General features: G+C 43.9%; 1 protein-coding gene across 1 annotated transcript in view; it reads left to right on the top strand.

The window, feature by feature from the left end:
• Nucleotides 1-17,583, top strand: part of LOC126184417 (uncharacterized) — a 386,694-nt gene extending 369,111 nt beyond the window's left edge. Inside the window, exon 3 of the mRNA XM_049926805.1 lies at nucleotides 17,549-17,583. Within this exon, the coding sequence (XP_049782762.1) occupies nucleotides 17,549-17,583 (35 nt within the window). The remainder of the gene's footprint in view (nucleotides 1-17,548) is intronic.
• Nucleotides 17,584-18,075: the final 492 nt, after the last annotated feature.

The following is an 18,075-nucleotide window of genomic DNA, read 5'->3' as shown; positions in this document are numbered from 1 at the left end:
ACTGTTAGCAGAATATAGAATCGGTGGGTTCTGGAGGGTAATACGGAACGCCGTGCTGGATCCCAACGGCCTCGCATCACTAGCAGTCGAGACTACTGGCATCTTATCCGCATGGCTGTAACGGATCGTACAGCCACATCTCGATCCCTGAGTCAACAGATGCGGACGTTTGCAAGACAACAACCATCTGCACCAACAGTTCGACGACGTTTGTGGCAACCTGGACTATCAGCTCGGGGACCATGGCTGCGGTTAACCTTGACGCTGCATCACAGACAGGAGCGCCTGAGATGGTATACTCAACGACGAACCTGGGTGCACGAATGGCAAAACGTCATTTTTTTCGGATGAATCAAGGTTCTGTTTACAGCATCATGATGGTCGCATCCGTGTTTGGCGACATCGCGGTGAACGCACATTGGAAAAGTGTTTTCGTCATCGCCATACTGGCGTATCACCCGGCGTGATGGTATGGGGTGCCATTGGTAACACGTCTCGGTCACCTCTTGTTCGCTTTGACGGCACTTTGACCAGTGGACGTTACATTTTAGATGTGTTACGACCCGGGGCTCTACCCTTCATTCGATCCCTGCGAAACCCTACATTTAGGCAGGATATTGCACCACCGCATGTTGCAGGTCCTGTACCGGCCTTTTTGGATACAGAAAATCTTCGACTGCTGCCCTGGCCAGCACGTTCTCCAGATCTCTCACCAACTGAAAACGTCTCGTCAATGGTGGCCGAGCAGCTGCCTCGTCAGGATACGCCAGTCACTACTCTTGATGATCTGTGGTATCGTGTTCAAGCTGCATGGACAGCTGTACCTGTACACGCCATCCAAGCTCTGTTCGACTCAATGCCCAGGCATATCAATGCCGTTATTACGGACAGAGGTGGTTGTCCTGGGTACTGATTTCTCAGGATCTATGCACCCAAATTGCGTGAAAATGCAATCGCATGTCAGTTCTAGTATAATATATTTGTCCAATGAATACCTGTTTATCATCTGCATTTCTTCTTGGTGTAGCAATTTTAATGGCGAGTAGTGTATTTTTATCAGTTAGTCGTATGGAAGTTTCCAACTTTTAGTACGCGAACAATGTAGTTTTCTGGTAAATTTTCGGTGCTTTGCTTCACAAATCGAACAGCTCCGGCTCAGTTATGATATTTTCATGCTAGCTTTGGGCTTCACTTCGTGCTCACTAGTCTCTTTGACTTAACGCAAACGCCGGCTCCGTAATGAGACTGACCTACATTTTTGAAATTTTTATTTTGCTACACACTACCCATAATTCCATATTTTTCGTTTGACTGTATGGGTGCGGGCAATTTTAGTTACGGATATGTTTCTGTGAGAGGCTTTTTCACTCGGTTCAAGCTTTATGCGTTACCAAATCTACTGCTATTAGCCATCATTAGAATCTGTGTCAGAAGAAAGAAAATGCTCCTGGAGGTGGTAGTCTTTCGATAGAAATGATTAACGTCGAAGGGGTTCTTACAGCGTGATTTTCATAAAATGCTGTAGAACACCTGTCGGAAAGTAGTGTTCCTTTGTTTATTACAGGAACCTGCGCTAGTATCTGATACTATTATTCATGGAGACAGACTACGTCGTTAATATAGGCTGTCCGGCGAACACGCGTCGCCGTACATGGCGGAAACACTAAGCATAATTTCGCAATACTACCAGACATATTCATCGATATCGGTGTAGGGATAATACCTAAGCTATACAGGACACCCAGATTAATGTCATACCGCGTCATACTGAACAGCGGACCTGTAACCGTCCGATTCGGAGACGGGTATAATTTTAGAAAGCTCTGACTTATTTGTGCCACTTTCTGTTTTATTGTCAACGATTGCGGGAGCAGATGAGATATTTTGGCGTGACTTAGTGAGGCGGAGCGGACGGAGCCCCGTAGTGGAGACGGATGAGACAATCTGGCGCGGTTTGCATGCGGACCCCCGCGGGAGCAGTGGTAGGGCCATCGTTTCCATTCCGCGCGCCAGATGATTCCTGCGGCCGCACACCGCTCGCCGCACACCGCCGTACGTCATGCGCCGTTCTTTCGCTTCCGCTACTGGAAGGGGAACGCCTTCGAGGCAGCAGCAGGCACCAGCGGAAATTTTTTCTGCAATTGGAAACAATCCTATGTTATTAACCTGTGGAAAATGGTGCGGTACCGATGGCAGGTGCATTTGTTACATTCTTGTGAAAGCAATGTGGTTTCCTATTTTATATTCTTCACTATATTCGACGTGAAAAAGTATTATTGTGACCCATCGTACGCACCAGACATATTCCCTGATTTTCGCTACATCCAGCTTACCATGAGACCAATAAAGTTGGCTCAAATGGCTCTGAGCACTATGCGACTTAACTTCTGAGGTCATCAGTCGCCTAGAACTTAGAACTAATTAAACCTAACTAACTTAAGGACATCACACACATCCATGCCCGAGGCAGGATTCGAACCTGCGACCGTAGCGGTCGCTCGGTTCCAGACTGTAGCGCCTAGAACCGCACGGCCACTCCGGCCGGACAATAAAGTTACATAATCCACTGTGTACTGTTATCTGGTTGTGTATTGTACGTATATGAAAAAATTTTAACATATTTTTCAAGTCTTAGCCTTCTAATAAAAGATTACTTCAGCGTTGTAAAATGATATATATTTGCCTACAAAACTGGATGGCTATGAGCCTGACTGTCACAGCTTATTAGGGATTAACTAATTAATTAATGGAAGTGGTTAAACTCTCTGTGTTTACCCACCTGGAAGTCATTAGGCAGCGAAACTATGATGGAGAATAGTAACGGACTAAGATGCCCCGCTTGGTTCGGATTTTTTACAATTCCATAAAATCGTCGTAGTACGACTGACAACGTCTGAAATGCGGCAAACCGAGCGAAATAGCGCACTGCTTTTGACACTGAATTAGCGATAAAAAGTAGCGGCACCTGTAAACCCCTCTGGTTATTCCATTTAGCTTTCTGTGGTTTGTGTAAATCTCTTAAGTCAGCTGCCCGTCTCTGTCCATTACGAGATCCATATCCAGCTACCATCGCTCCGTAATAGGAAAGGAAATGCCTAGTACTGCTACTTAGTACCCTCCGCCATTCACCATACGGTGGCCTGTGCAGTATGTATGCGGATGCAAATGCACATCGACGCTGACGGGGTGATTAACACTACCTTTGTTTATAACCTTTCAAAGGCGGAAATGCAGAACAGAATCCTCATCCGACACTCGTCTATTCTCTTCTTCTTTTAGGCTCAGCCAATACGAACTCAATGGCGGCCATTGCGGGACCAGCAATGTCTGTGTACTTATTGTGTGGTGTGTTGATTCAAAGTGAAAGTGTGACTTCTGTGACATATAAAGAGAGAGGAAGGAATAGTCAAACACCAGTTATTTACAAGCTGCACTTTTATTTTACCAAATAACTATCTGTTTCGGTATCGGATACCGTCATTACAACGTTCTACTATCACAAACATTACTGTGCGCTGTTAAAATACTGTACAGAAAACACTTATAAAGTATTCTATAGGCGGACCCTTATCCTTAACGCCAAACTGGCTTCCTCGAGCCGGTGTGTCACTATACTAACTAGTATACATATTTTTCATATGTTTCTCTACCAACTTCGGAAGCATTCATAGAAGGAAAAAAATATTCACACATCTATGATTTTCCAAATACTTTTGCCTCACGTTTCGACAGAACTGTTGTTTCTTTCGAAGAACATAAGAATGTAACATTTCAAACCGAAAAAAATGAAATATCCAGCTTGGCAAAATGGCAAGAGAATGTCTCCCTCATAAATATCAAAGATTTCTAAATCTGGATATTTCACATTTCGTTCTGCCACACAGCAACGACGTAGGACAGAGAACCATCGTGCCTATTATTTAAAATTTATCTAAACTGCTTCCATTAATAGTGTAGCATCCGGCCCACTCGTCTAATATAGGGTGCCTAACAAGCAGTTTTCTCGGATCGCTAGACAACATTTCAAGCACATCGTATTAATGTTGTATATTACAGTACGTTAAATTAACAATAGTTAACTTGGCGTATTCACAAAAGTGCGTAGCAAGCAAATGGTGACATACAAATAATCAATGTCATTTTGTATATACACTACTGGCCATTATAATTGCTACACCACGAAGATGACGTGCTACAGACGCGAAATTTAATCGAGAGAAAGAAGATGCTGTGATATGTAAATGATTAGCTTTTCAGAGCATTCACACAAGGTTGGCGACGGCGACAACTACAACGTGCTGACATGAGGAAAGTTTCCATCCGATTTCTCATACGCAAAGAGCAGTTGGCAGGCGTTGTCTGGTGAAACGTTGCTGTGATGTCTCGTGTAAGGAAGAGAAATGCGTACCATCACGTTTCCGACTTTGATAAAGGTCGGATTGTAGCCTATCGCGATTGCGGTTTATCGTATCGCGACATTGCTGCTCGCGTTGGTGGAGATCCAATGACTGTTAGCAGAATATGGAACCAGTGGGTTCAGGAGGGTAATACGGAAGCCGTGATGGATCCCAACGGCCTCGTATCACTAGCAGTCGAGATGACAGGCATCTTATCCGCATGGCTGTAACGGATCGTGCAGCCACCTCTCGATCCCTGAGTCAACAGATGCGGACGTTTGCAAGACAACAACCATCTGCACGAACAGATCGACGACGTTTGCAGCAGCATGGACTATCAGCTAGCAGACCATGGCTGCGGTTACCCTTGTCGCTGAACCAAAGACAGGAGCGCCTGCGATGGTGTACTCAACGACGAACCTGGGTGCAAGAACGGCAAAACGTCATTTTTTCAAATGAATCCACGTTTTGTTTACAGCATCATGATGGTCGCATCCGTGTTTGGCGACATCGCGGTGAACGCACATTGGAAGCGTGTATTCGTTATCGCCATACTGGCGTATCACCCTTCGTGATGGTATGGGGTGCCACTGAATACACCTCTCGGTCACCTCTTGTTCGCATTGACGGCACTTTGAACAGTGGACGTTACATTTTAGATGTGTTACGACCCGGGGCTCTACCCTTCATTCGATCCCTGCGAAACCCTACATTTCAGCAGGATAATGCACGACCGCATGTTGCAGGTCCTGTACCGGCCATTCTGGATACAGAAAATGTTCGACTGCTGCCCTGGCCAGCACATTCTCCAGATCTCTCACCAATTGAAATCGTCAGGTCTGTGGTGTCCGAGCAACTGGCTCGTTAGGATACGCCAGTCACTACTCTTGATGAACTGTGGTATCGTGTTGAAGCTGCATGGACAGCTGTACCTGTACACGCCATCCAAGCTCTGTTTGACTCAATGCCCGGGCGTATCAAGGCCGTTATTACGGCCAGAGGTGGTTGTTCTGGGTACTGATTTCTCAGGATCTATGCACCCAAATTACGTGAAAATGTAATCACATGTCAGTTCTAGTGTAATATATTTGTCAAATGAATACTCATTTATCATCTGCTTTTCTTCTTGGTGTAGCAATTTTAATGGCCAGTAGTGTACAATTTCAATGCAAGCAAACCATTGCAGGTCATAAGTCACTGCATTCGCGTTTATGACGGCTTGTCTGCTACTCCCGTCGGCTACCCGGCGCGGCGCTTATATTCTCTTCGTATAGATGCCGCACCTGTCGTGGTGTCATAAAAGTGAGCGTACTGTCTGCGGACGTCGTCTCACAGCCCTCTCTGCTGTAACGTTCCAGGCCTCAAAGCGCCTTTATTGTATTATACTGGCAACTAAATAATTGCATTATAGTTAATTTCTCATTCTTTAATTTTAATGGGTATGTTCTATACCAGGGCCGGCCACGACTTGCCAAACTATACCGGTGCAGTGTGTGTAGGCCGCGGGCGCTGCAAGGCCCGGCTTTGCTCGGACCTTATCTCCAGAGCGCGGAATTCGTTCAGCACTGCGGTGTGGCGTTTTGCGGTTGACACAACTCCAAGTTCGGCAGAATCGTGGCATCAGCACTGATTACCGTTCGCTGTTTGTCCAAGGTGTGAAGTACGTTCAAACATCCAGTTGCTGTTTGCACAAAAATAGGCAGTCTAGCGATCAATCGCCGCATTCCTTTAATACGAATGAAAATGACAGGAGGGAGGGATGGGAAATCTCAGGTCGCATGAGCGATAGATTTTGCCTATTTGCTACGAAACGATATTACAGTAGAATACAGAAAGAATTAAAGCTTTTAGATGACAATGAAAGAGGAAAAAGTTACAACGGTCGACAGACGTGATTCATTGTTCTGTAGATCAAGAATCACTTTGTGCTAAATTTGCAGACATGGAGCACTTGCAGAAATTGGTGGTACGAATGGTTAAATTTTTGAAGTCGTGCGCATTATTCCAGTGTTATTTGCAATAGTTTTCAGTGAACGAAGAGTATGAATACTTCATATATTACGGCAAAGTACGTTTGTTAAGTCAAGGGGCATGCCTGGAACTAGTTTTCGATTGAAACCTCACTATTGTTGAATTTATGAATTAGAAAGGAGTGCAGGAACGAAAATTAGAACATCCGAAGTGGATTGGATACATCACATTTTAAGTTGATTTGACTGCACACTGCCCGCAGTGAGACATTGCAAGGTAACTTCTTTATGATTTGATGGGGATGCATTTAAAAAGAAAATTGCATTCTAGAAGGGAAGCTTACCGGCAATTCATTGTGGTCTTGAAAAAATTATAACGATGGTTTTATAAGTGTTTTGAGGAAATTGGCAATCTTACATCTTTTTACGATCTGTTTTCGAGACCGTTTCCCGTTTCAGTTGAAAGCGCTCTTGTGCATTTGGAAACGAAGACGTGCGCGGAAAAATGGGCTAACCGTCAAATGTAAAGACTTAAATATAAGTGTTGCCATCTGTTGCTGGTTACGGGAACTATCAAAATTGATATTGGTCTGGCAATTCAATTTTGATAGTTCCCGTACCCAGCAACAGGTGGTAACGCTTACCTCTAAGCTTTTACATTTGATTGTTAGACTGTTTTCTGCGCATGTCTTCAAATGCAGCTGATTGACCTGCAAAGTAATCCCAGTTTTATATACAAATCTTTTTACTTTAAAACTATCGAAGACGCCTACGTTGCTGTTCCCAGGTAGACTTTCCAAGTCTTCATAATGAGGCTGCAAAAGTTTTAGAATTTTTCGATCTACATATTTGTGGGAAAGACCTTTTTTCGATTATGCAACTAAATAAGTCACGATTACATGGCAACGTCAGGGCGAAACTTTGTGAAACTGTCTACGTCTGTCCGTAGGCCGACAGTTGGTAGCAGATAAAAATTAAATTACGTCATCATAGCGCTAAAATAATTAATTAATACTGAAAAGCGGTTTTGTTCGTCATCTTTGTTGTTGAGAAATGTGAGATATAAAATCAAGTCGTATGGAGTACGCCTCTACTGCCATTTAGAAGCGGCGCTTTGTCTGTATTTCCCTCTTCCCCCTCCACGCGCTCAGACAGTCTGGCGTGGCGGTGGGGAAAATGCGAAATGAAGCTGAGCGCTTTGTCATCCTGGCCCGGTATCGCCCGCGAGCAGAAATTTTCGCCGGCCCTGTTGCATATTGTCGCGTTACTTTAATAACATGCCAGTAATTATTTATTTTCAAACACATTCTCCTGTCACACAGACCAAACATTTCCTTGACCGCTAATTCCAGCCACTGGGCATGGTGCGGACGGTTCTCTGTCTTGTTAAGTGTATTGTAGCTTGTGTCGCCCTACAAACAAGCGTCGGTAATTTCCTTGGACATGTACGAATGAGGTCTCTCGTGAGAGATGTGCAGGAACTCGAAAGAAGAAAGGGAAATTAGAGTTTAAAGTTTCGCTGACATCGAGGTTTTTACAAAAAGTGCAGTGATTGCAACAGAGGTCATTCTGTTTCTTTTACAGAGAAGAAGCCAAATACTACGCCAGGACCTTCTGGACTCACAATTGTTCTCGTGACAGTGATGTAATCCACTCAGTTTCTCGAGTTTCATTCTGTCTTCGTATCTTCTGAATGGCATAAATCAGTTGCACTGGTTGGCTCTCGTTGGTTGGATTAAGAAAACCTTCGTTTTGGATTTTCCAGTACCGCATAATTTCCACTGTGTAGACATTTTCAAGATAGCATAGTATAACGCATCAAACTGAAATGTTTGATTTACATTCAAAAACTTCGTCTATGTTATTAAAATTTATTGTGGTGTCATGAGATAGTAGGCTGCACTCCAAACATTTTAACGTTGCAAGGCTAGACGAAAGCTTAAACTACGTATAACCAAAATATGCCAGTTTGGCGGGTTGTATTACACTCGCGGTTCGAATCCTGCCTCGGGCTTGGGTGTGTGTGATGTCCTTGGGTTACTTCGTTTTAAGTAATTAGAAGTTCTAGGGCACTGATGACCTCAGATGTTAAGTCCCATAGTGCTTAGAGCCATATTTTGGGAATACGGAGATGTTATGTGGCCGTTGTCATTCAAAACGAAAGCTAATAAATAGCCTATGTGGGACAATATCGATGAACAGAACTAAAATCTTAACTATCCTCAGTTGTTGTTGGGAGTCTGACACGCTTACTCGAAGTGATTTACAAACCCTCCTCTTGTCGGTTGTATTTTACCTTTTCTGTTAACCTTCCATCAATTGAGTTGCAATGTGAGTATAAGGCCACAATGGGAGATGGTTCAAATGGCTCCGAGTACTATGCGACTTAACTTCTGAGGCCATATGTCGCCTAGAACTTAGAAACAATTAAACCTAACTAATCTAAGGACATCACACACATCCATGCCCGAGGCAGGATTCGAACCTGCGACCGTAGCGGTCGCTCGGCTCCAGACTGTAGCGCCTAGAACCGCACGGCCACAATGTGAGATGAACCATACGTATCTGCAACTAACTAGGGATTGCTAGGCAGTCTTAGCAGAATATTTTGCTCAAATGACTTGTGTAATTCACCTCTGGTTACAACCCACGGGCCACAAAGTGACATCTAATTTCGACGGAAACACGGGACATATTGATAAAATACTTCCGTTCCTGCCTTCATTACATTTTACAGTTTGCCAGACCCCTAAAGTAACTATACACTGTTCTGAGTAAAAGAAGTGAGAGAATCGTAAGAATATTAGCTAATAAAATGAGAGAAATGTGCTTCGTAAGTGTTTTTGGAACATGTCGCAGAATACGTCCAAGTGTTTTCATTACAGAATTAAAACGGGCTCTACATTATTTTACAGGTATTAGTAATATATATTTTAATGTCCTGACCCTAGCGACAAGCATTTTTCAGCTGTTATTTTCAAATAATAAAGAACAAAATTCTCATCTAAATTCATAGGTAAGTATTTCGCCTAAAATTTCTGAAATAGTCCGCAAACGCTTGATGGATTTCCAAATGGCACAACCTGAGCAAAGTTTCCTCTTCGTTTTTCATACCTTCTGGTATTCTACAAGCGACTGTCCTCGGCATTCCATTTCGAAATCGTATACTATCCGATAAAAAGCACCCGGAATCCCCTATGTATCAAAGAATTGATCAATAGATGTCTTTAAAGGCGGACAAGCCGGCATAAAAGGAAGTTATTTATTTAATCGTATGGCTAGGGCAGACCGCTCGCCGGGTGCCGGTATTTCAATTTGACGCCACTTCGGCGACCTGCAGTCGATGAGGATAATAGGATGATGATGAGGACAGCACAACACCTAGTCCCTGGGCGGAGAAAATTCCTCAATGCATTTGATTAAATATCACATTGTAGTAAATGTTAAAAATTTAAAATCACTAATTTACATATGTCTTACAATATGAATGGGTATTTTGAGGAAATCGGTCGAAAATTGTAAATAACAAAATAACATTGTAGGTGCCGGGAATCGAACCCCGTCACGCTGACCATTTTTTTTTTCTTTTCGTGTTGTTCGTTGCGTTTGGTATGGACGGACGTCACATTACATCCGTTCAAGTTGATCGTTGATTCCTTTACTCAGTTTTTTTTTATTACAGACGTCCACCGCTTCTCTGACCGAACACGCTGAGCTACCGTGCCGGCACCATTCAGCTACCGGGGGTGAACATAAAAGGAGTAGTAAGTTGTCAGTAGGCAAGCAGTAACAACAGAATGAGTCGCTCAGGACATTTCAGTAACGTCGAACGTGAATATTTTATATCAACCCGTCTGAAGCTGCCCAAGTCGACGGTTGGTGACGTGGTCTTGAAGTACAAACGCGAAGGAACACCCATAGCAAAACCAACACCAGGCAGGTCTGAAGCTGCCCAAGTCGACGGCTGGTGATGTGGTTTTGAAGTAAAAACGCGAAGGAACAACCATAGCAAAACCAACACCAGGCAGGTCTGAAGCTGCCTAAGTCGACGGTTGGTGACGTGGTCTTGAAGTACAAACGCGAAGGAACAACCATAGCAAAACCAACACCAGGCAGGTCTGAAGCTGCCCAAGTCGACGGCTGGTGATGTGGTTTTGAAGTAAAAACGCGAAGGAACAACCATAGCAAAACCAACACCAGGCAGGTCTGAAGCTGCCCATGTCGACGGTTGGTGATGTGGTTTTGAAGTACAAACGCGAAGGAACAACCATAGCAAAACAATCACCAGGCAAGCTTCATGTACTGGCGGACACAGAACCACCAAACATTGAGGATGGTGATTGTAAATAACCGCATGAAATCAACAGAAGGAACAGTTCCAAAGAGGTACCAGTGGTCTAGCTAGCACGATGAAATGCGTATAGGTAGTTAAAAAGACTTGGTCGAGCAGCTCCTCATAAGCCACACATTTCTGCAGTCAGCGCTAAGAGACGCTTGAGGTGGCGTAAAAGAGCAACGGCACTGGACAGTGGATAACTGGAAGCGAATGATTTAGAGTGATGAATAACTTTATCCTGTGGCAGCGCGATAGAGGGGTTTGTGTTTGGCGAATTCCTGGAGAAAGTTACCCGTTATCATGTACAGTGCCAACAGTGAGGTACGGAGGTGGTGTTCCGGTGTGGGGGTGCTTTTAGTGGTTAGGGTGTGGTACCCTATTGCGCTTAAGGAAACTCTAAGTGCTCAAGATATGAACACATTTTTCAGCACTGTTGTATTTTGTGCAGTAGAGGAGCAGTATCAGCATGATAAAACACCCTGTCATAAAATGGTGTATGTGAGGCAATGATTTGTGAGCAATAATATTCCTGCAATGGACTGGCCTGCCTAGAGAGCCTATCTTAACTCAGTAGAACGCCTCTGAGATGAGTTGGCTTCTTTGATCGGATAATGTAGATCGGCTTCACGAAGGTAAAGTCAGCTTCACCCCAATGCTATCCAGATCCATGACTGATATTCCGACAGAACAACCAAACCGGGCAGTTTTGAGCACTGATCTACAATGGTGTCCAAAATTAAAGAAACAAACCGCTAATTCCTCGTCCTGTGCCTAATTCACGATGTAATCACACAAATTGTTAACAGATGTCCGTATGATCGAGTTGTGCATGGAAGATAGCACACTAGTCAATGGACGATCACGCTAACGATGACTTCAGGGCACCTATCAAATGTGGTAGTGTTTGCCGGGTAGCCCCACACCCACAATCGATATGTACACAGTCACAGACAATGCAGTATGGCACAGAGAAGACCCATAACAGATTCTCTGCGGTGGAAGACCATAGGAAGAATGGAAGCAGGACAGTCGCAAATTGATGTGGCCCAATGGCTTAATGTGAATCGTTTTGTTGTTTCTCGTATGTGGAGACAGTTTTTAGAGACCGAAACTGTATCCCGAAGACCAGGGCAGGACGGATCACGTGTGACACAGAAAGAGAGGACCGTTATTTGGCTGTAAGGGCACAACCGTACCGCCTTAGTACTGCACGCCAACTGGCATCTGACCGCGCAGCATCCACTGGACGCGTTGTATCTAGTCAAACGGTGTACAGAAGACCTCGCAGAGTGACCTTTATTGTCGGAGGCCTACTTTATGTATGCCTCTAACTTGTCTTCACAGGAGGGAACGTCTAGAGTGGAGTCGTTAACATGGCACCTGGACGGTCGAATATTGGGCCAATGTTCTTTTCAAAGATAACTTTCAATTTGGTCTGTAGAGAGTGATTCTTAACGAGTTCGAATCTACAGGGAACGTGAACACAATGTTGGGTCCCAAGCTTTGTGAAAAGAGACCAATATCGAGGAGGATTCCTAATGGTGTGGGCAAGGATTCCGTAGATCACTAGAACACCTGTTCAGAAAATTTTACGGGTGAATCGACAGGGTTTAACTGCTGTCTGGTTATCGTATGAGGTCTTCAGGCCTCTTGTACGGTTATTGCGAGGTGCTGCGAGCCCAGACATCGCGCTGATGAACCTCATAGAGCACGGGTGGTTGATGTTTTCGTGGAAACGGAAGGTATTTCACGCATGGCGTGACCTGCTCCCTCTCCCGATTTGAATCCCATAGAGGAAGTCTCGGTTGGACTAGAGAGACGGGTTGCATCACGTCAGCACCCACCAACCACTCTCCAAGACTTGCAAGCGGCTCTGCAGGAATAATGGGCGTTACTGCCTCAACATGAAATTGATGACATCATCACAGCATGTCCTGTCGTTGTCAGGTCTGTACCGGTGCCAGAGGTGGTCACACACCATACTGAGCACATTAAGCAGTTGTCGGAATGTGTGTGAAAATCCGTTAAGTTGGGAAAAACGAAGAACATTTCTGTCTACCGTTACGCATGTTGCAGTTGTTTTCGTTCTGTTTTCTGTGCATTGTTTGTACTTTACCATCACCTATTTATATGTCTTGAGGCAAAATAAACGCAACCTTGCACAACTTCCGTTTCTTTCTATAATTTTCGACACCAGTATAAGTAAATGCCGCGTTGGTTAACCATCCTCGAGTCAGAAATCGGTGCACGATACATGAATCCAAATATTTATGTGATTAGCACACATATGACGCAACCATTTTACTACTTTAACGTAAATGAGGGCCACAGTGAAATCAAGGTCTATAGCCAAATAATTCTAGTAAAGTAACTCCCAAATAAAGAATCGGCTTTAGCCTGTTAGTAATAGACCCTAACGTGGCAGAACGGGCGTTGAAATAAACGAAATTTATAGCGTTAAGAGAACAGAGACTCGACGGGACCCATTACTTAGGTTGGAGGCCACTGCTCTGAAGTTTTATCATCTGCATCCTTTTCTAACGCTCATACAACATAGATAAAATCTGTGTGAAAGCTTCTGCTGTACCACACGGAGAATTTTGGCTGTCGTGGTCAGCTCAGGAAGCTATTATTCTCTGTAACCTTCATCTACGAGGACAACCTGATGTGAGTCTCACCACTTCCATCTTTACTCCATGTCGCTCACGAAAGTAATTCTTGCTGTACTTAATTTTTCTTTCTTGGAGCACCTGCACATACCTGATAGCGGACCAAAGAGTTGCATGTTCAGAAGAATACCAACGGTGACTTGTTGGCTACAGTGACTGCAATTAGCTTGCCAATAAAAGGGAATTTTGAATCAATGGCCAGTTACAGGAAGTAGCAGGAAACGAGACGTAAATGGTATAAATTTAATTTTGTTCTTCCGTGATTCTGATAAGGGAATGGATTAGAAGAAGTGCTTAATGTTTTCTTTCGATGGTGAAAACAAACCAGGTCAACAGAATGCTCTGATGCCGTTTCCAGGAATTCGAGTTTCAGTCATTTATGCTTCCTGGTTGCAAGAAACAAAGACCTCTTGTAGTCTGCTCTCTATGTTCCCAATGGCATTGGGTTGATGTTGCTCTCATTGTTGTCTGTTACGCGATATCTGGACGCGTGGCCCCACTGGAATATTTTTTCTCTGTGTTGCTGATGCCATTGCAAGTAACTCTTTGTGTGTACAGAACATTGTGAGGTACGAATGTGAGTATGAACGAGATATTTCTATAGTATGTATTGCGGTTGAAAAAGGACTAATGATATTTAGAGAATACAGGTGGCAGGAACGGTTTTAGAATTGAGCCCAAAAGATGAGTAATGGATTTTGTTGCAATATTTTTTGTGTACGTTTTCTGTAGTCCGATGACCCCAATATAAAGGGACAACCCGTGTCTTGAACAAAAACATTTACTTGTTTCATCCTGATCTGTGACATTCGCAAACGCATGAGTTTAAACTCGCTTTATTACATGTATTCCGCATGATGTAAAAGATTTCTGTTTTTAGAAAGTTACAAAACTTCACCTTTTCATAGTAACCGAGAGTTTGTCCTCTGCAGAGGAAGTTTAAATAAGGTAATGGAGTGGCGTACGTAATTTTGAAGCACAACTCTTCTGTTATACATTTCTCGTTGCCATATTTTATAAAATGATGTTCTATAATTAAATTCGGTGTTGTAGTTTTAAAATGTGGGTGAAAGACCCAAGTTACCCTGAGCAATTGTGAAGTTGTCATGAACAATGCAATCTAACGGCTGTTTTGGCTGAATAACGTAACCAACAGTAGAGGCCAATTTAATAATGTTATTGATAGCGGTAACGTGTACATGGAACAGATGTCAGACTAGGAGGTAGAATATTATCACAAATGCAAGACAATATAGCAGTACATATAGTAGTGTAATAAGAGAGATGAAATGAAACTCTCTTACTATAGCTTACACATCCGTAGGCAGTTGAATGTGACATAATATATTTTTATTATTTATCTGACTGCAGTGACACATCACTTTAGAAACACAAATACAATACAATACGAAATGTACAGAATTTAGCCGGCCAGAGTGGCCGATCGGTTCTAGGCGCTACAGTCTGGAACCGCGTGACCGCTACGGTCGCAGGTTCGAATCCTGCCTCGGGCATGGGTGTGTGTGATTTCCTTAGGTTAGTTAGGTTTAAGTAGTTCTAAGTTCTAGGGGACTGATGACCTCAGAAGTTAACTTGCATAGTGCTCAGAGCCATTTGAACCATTTTTGTACAGAAATTTACAGGCATATTATGTATACACAAATAATTTATCACATCTGCTGTAGGTTCCAAGAAACCCGTGGGGTTTCCAGGGTACGAATTTTGAAAACATTTTTCCAGAATGTGTCCGACAGCCCGTCTTGGAAAGCCACAGTTACGCTCTGCTGTGGGGGTCTTTACTCGTCGAACACTGAGGCAAAGTCATGGAACAGCGATATGCACATATACAGATGGCTGTAGTATCGCGTCCGTAAAGTATTAGAGGGTAGTGCTTTGGCTGGCTGTCGTTTGTACTCAGGTGATTCATGTGGAAACTGACTATGGCCACATCACGGGATATAAAACTTTGAACGCGGAATGGTAGTTGGAGCTAGACACATGGCACATTCCGTTTCGGAAATCGTTAGGGATTTCAATATTCCGATATCAACAGTGTGAAGAGTGTGCCGAGAAGACCAAATTTCATGCATTACCTCTCACTACGGACAATGCAGTGGCCGACGGCCTTCACTTAACGACCGAGAGCAGCGGCATTTGCGTAGAACTGTCACTGATAATAGACAAGCAACACTGCATGAAAGATCCACAGAAATCTCTGCGGGACGTACGACGAACGTATCCTTTAGGATGGAGCGGCGAAATTTGGTGTTAATAGGCTATGGCAGCAGACGACAGCCGCCAATGCCTTCGTTAACAGCAAGATATCGCCTGCAGTGCTTCACCTGGGCTCGTGTTCATTTCGATTGGACCCTAAGCAAGTGGAAAACCGTGGTCTGTTCAGATGAGTCCCGATTTCAGTTGCTAAAGCTTATGGTAGGGTTCGAGTGTGGCGCAATCCCCACGAACCCAAATTGTCAACAAGGCACTGTGTAAGCTGGTGGTTGCTCTATAATGGTTTGGCCTGTATTTAAGTAGAATGGACTGAGTCCTCTGCTCCACCTTATCCCATCATTGACTGAAAATGTTCATGTTCGGCTATCTGAAGACCATTTGCAGCCATTCATGGACATGATACCCCCAAACAACGATGGAATTTTTATGGATGACAGTGCACCATATCACCAGGCCACAGTTGTTCGCGATTGGTTTGAAGAACATTCTGGACAGTTCTAGTGAATGATCCGGACAGCCGGCTGGGGTGGCCGAGCGGCTCTAGGAGCTTCAGTCTGGAACCGCGCGACCGCTGCGGTCGCAGGTTCGAACCCTGCCTCGAGCATAGATGTGTGTGATGTCCTTAGGTTAGTTAGGTTTAAGTAGTTCTAAGTTCTAGGGGACTGATGACCTCAGATGTTAAGTCCCATAGTACTTAGAGCCATTTGAACCATTTGATCTGGACACCCATCGCTTATTTATGGGACATGAGTGAGAGTTCAGTTCGTAAACAAAATCCTGCACTTCAATACTTTCGCAATTATGGACGGCTATGGAGCCAACAAGGCACAATGTTTCTGCAAGGAACTTTCGACTTGTTGAGTCCATGCCACATTGAGTTTCAGCGCTACCCCGGGCAAAAGGAGGATCGACACGATGTTAGAAGGTATCCCACGACTTTCGTCACCTCAGTGGAAATTGGGTCACTTTACATGGTTGGTCAGTATCCTGTTAAATGTACTCCATGTCCCCCTGGGAAATTTATGTTTCCATGGTGTGTTGTTGGTGTGGAACAAGCTCTGGAGCTCTGGTGGAGTAATATTGTACGGCTCTTGCGTCCACGCTTCGTGAGGTCTCAAGTTATGGTCTGCCAGATTGCCAGGTGTTCTGCATGGTGAAAGTCTGGAGCGGAGTCAGTTGATCTGGACAATAGGTATATCTTCATGAATTGTCAGCTGCAGATTCTCTAATATTCCCTAAGAAAATTATTCTTTCTTCTCAGGTTAGACGGTCGGAGCGGCTCAGGGCAAGTAACCAGAAAACTGGAATGGACTTGATTGTGCTAGTAACAATTCACATTGTTTGATTTAGTTTCGTATCTACCAGTTTCTTGTGGCTACTGTTTATCTAGACAGCTGCAGTACTCTGCCGCTCAGTATACAAGATCGAGAGCGGATGATAGTAAGATCGAAGCTACTGAACTCCATCTTTTACCACTTCATTTTTGCAGAATATCTTGACCTCAATTTAGCTGCAGTCTTTGTTAGATAGTTTTTAAATGAAACCGTTCTGTCACGCATAACTCCAAAGTATCGAGGACATTTCCTACGGGCCAGGCTGCTATTCTCGAAAAGTACGTGCAATTCTCGATTGGCCAGGATATGACTCAGATGAAAGCAAGTGGATTCCGTTTGGTCAGAGTTCGATTGAAACTCTCATTTACGAAAGTACTGAACCATTTTACTTACGACTTTTGTTAATATGATTTCATTGGTCTGGATTCGTTTGCACTGTATTGCTGTCACCCGGTCATCAGCATAACCAAACTTCCTGGACTGAGTGTCAGGAGAGTCTTGAAGTAGGCCATTGTTGAGGGTCCTCTGACCACTAGTGGTGTTGAGTGTAATTCCATGAAATGGTCTGTCAGTCAGCACATTGTTAAGAAGTTATGCTGTTATTCTGCAGGGTATTACACGGAGCAGCAGATAGACAATACCTAGTATGCACATGATATCATAGGCTGCAGACAGGTAACTAAATACAGCAGAAGTCTTTAGCTGTTTATGGAAACCAGCTTCTGTGTAAGTTTTCAACCAAAGTACTTGATTCATACAGCTACGGTTTGGTGAGAATCCGGCTTGTTCAGCATGAATCTTTCCAAATATCAAGATACGTATTCTGCAATACAGCAGTCTCTCAAGTAATTTGTACATCAGACTCAAAAGGGTAATAGCACGATAACTTTGTGTTTACAATGAAATGAACACCCTTAGCTGCCTACAGGCGTTGACATACATCAACGGGGACAGATGAAAATGTGTGCCTCGACCGTGACTCGAACCCGGGGTCTCCTGCTTACATGGCAGATGCTCTATCCATCTGAGCCACCGAGGACACATAGAATAGCACGACTGCAGGGATTTATCTCTGGCACGCCTCCCGCGAAACCCACATTCTCAACGTATTGTCCCGCACTACATTTATAGTGCCCC

The sequence above is a fragment of the Schistocerca cancellata genome, chromosome 4, assembly GCF_023864275.1.
Source record: "Schistocerca cancellata isolate TAMUIC-IGC-003103 chromosome 4, iqSchCanc2.1, whole genome shotgun sequence".
NCBI lineage: Eukaryota > Metazoa > Arthropoda > Insecta > Orthoptera > Acrididae > Schistocerca > Schistocerca cancellata.
The sequence above is the reverse complement of the archived record's forward strand: the minus strand, read 5'-3'. Positions and strand labels throughout refer to the sequence as shown.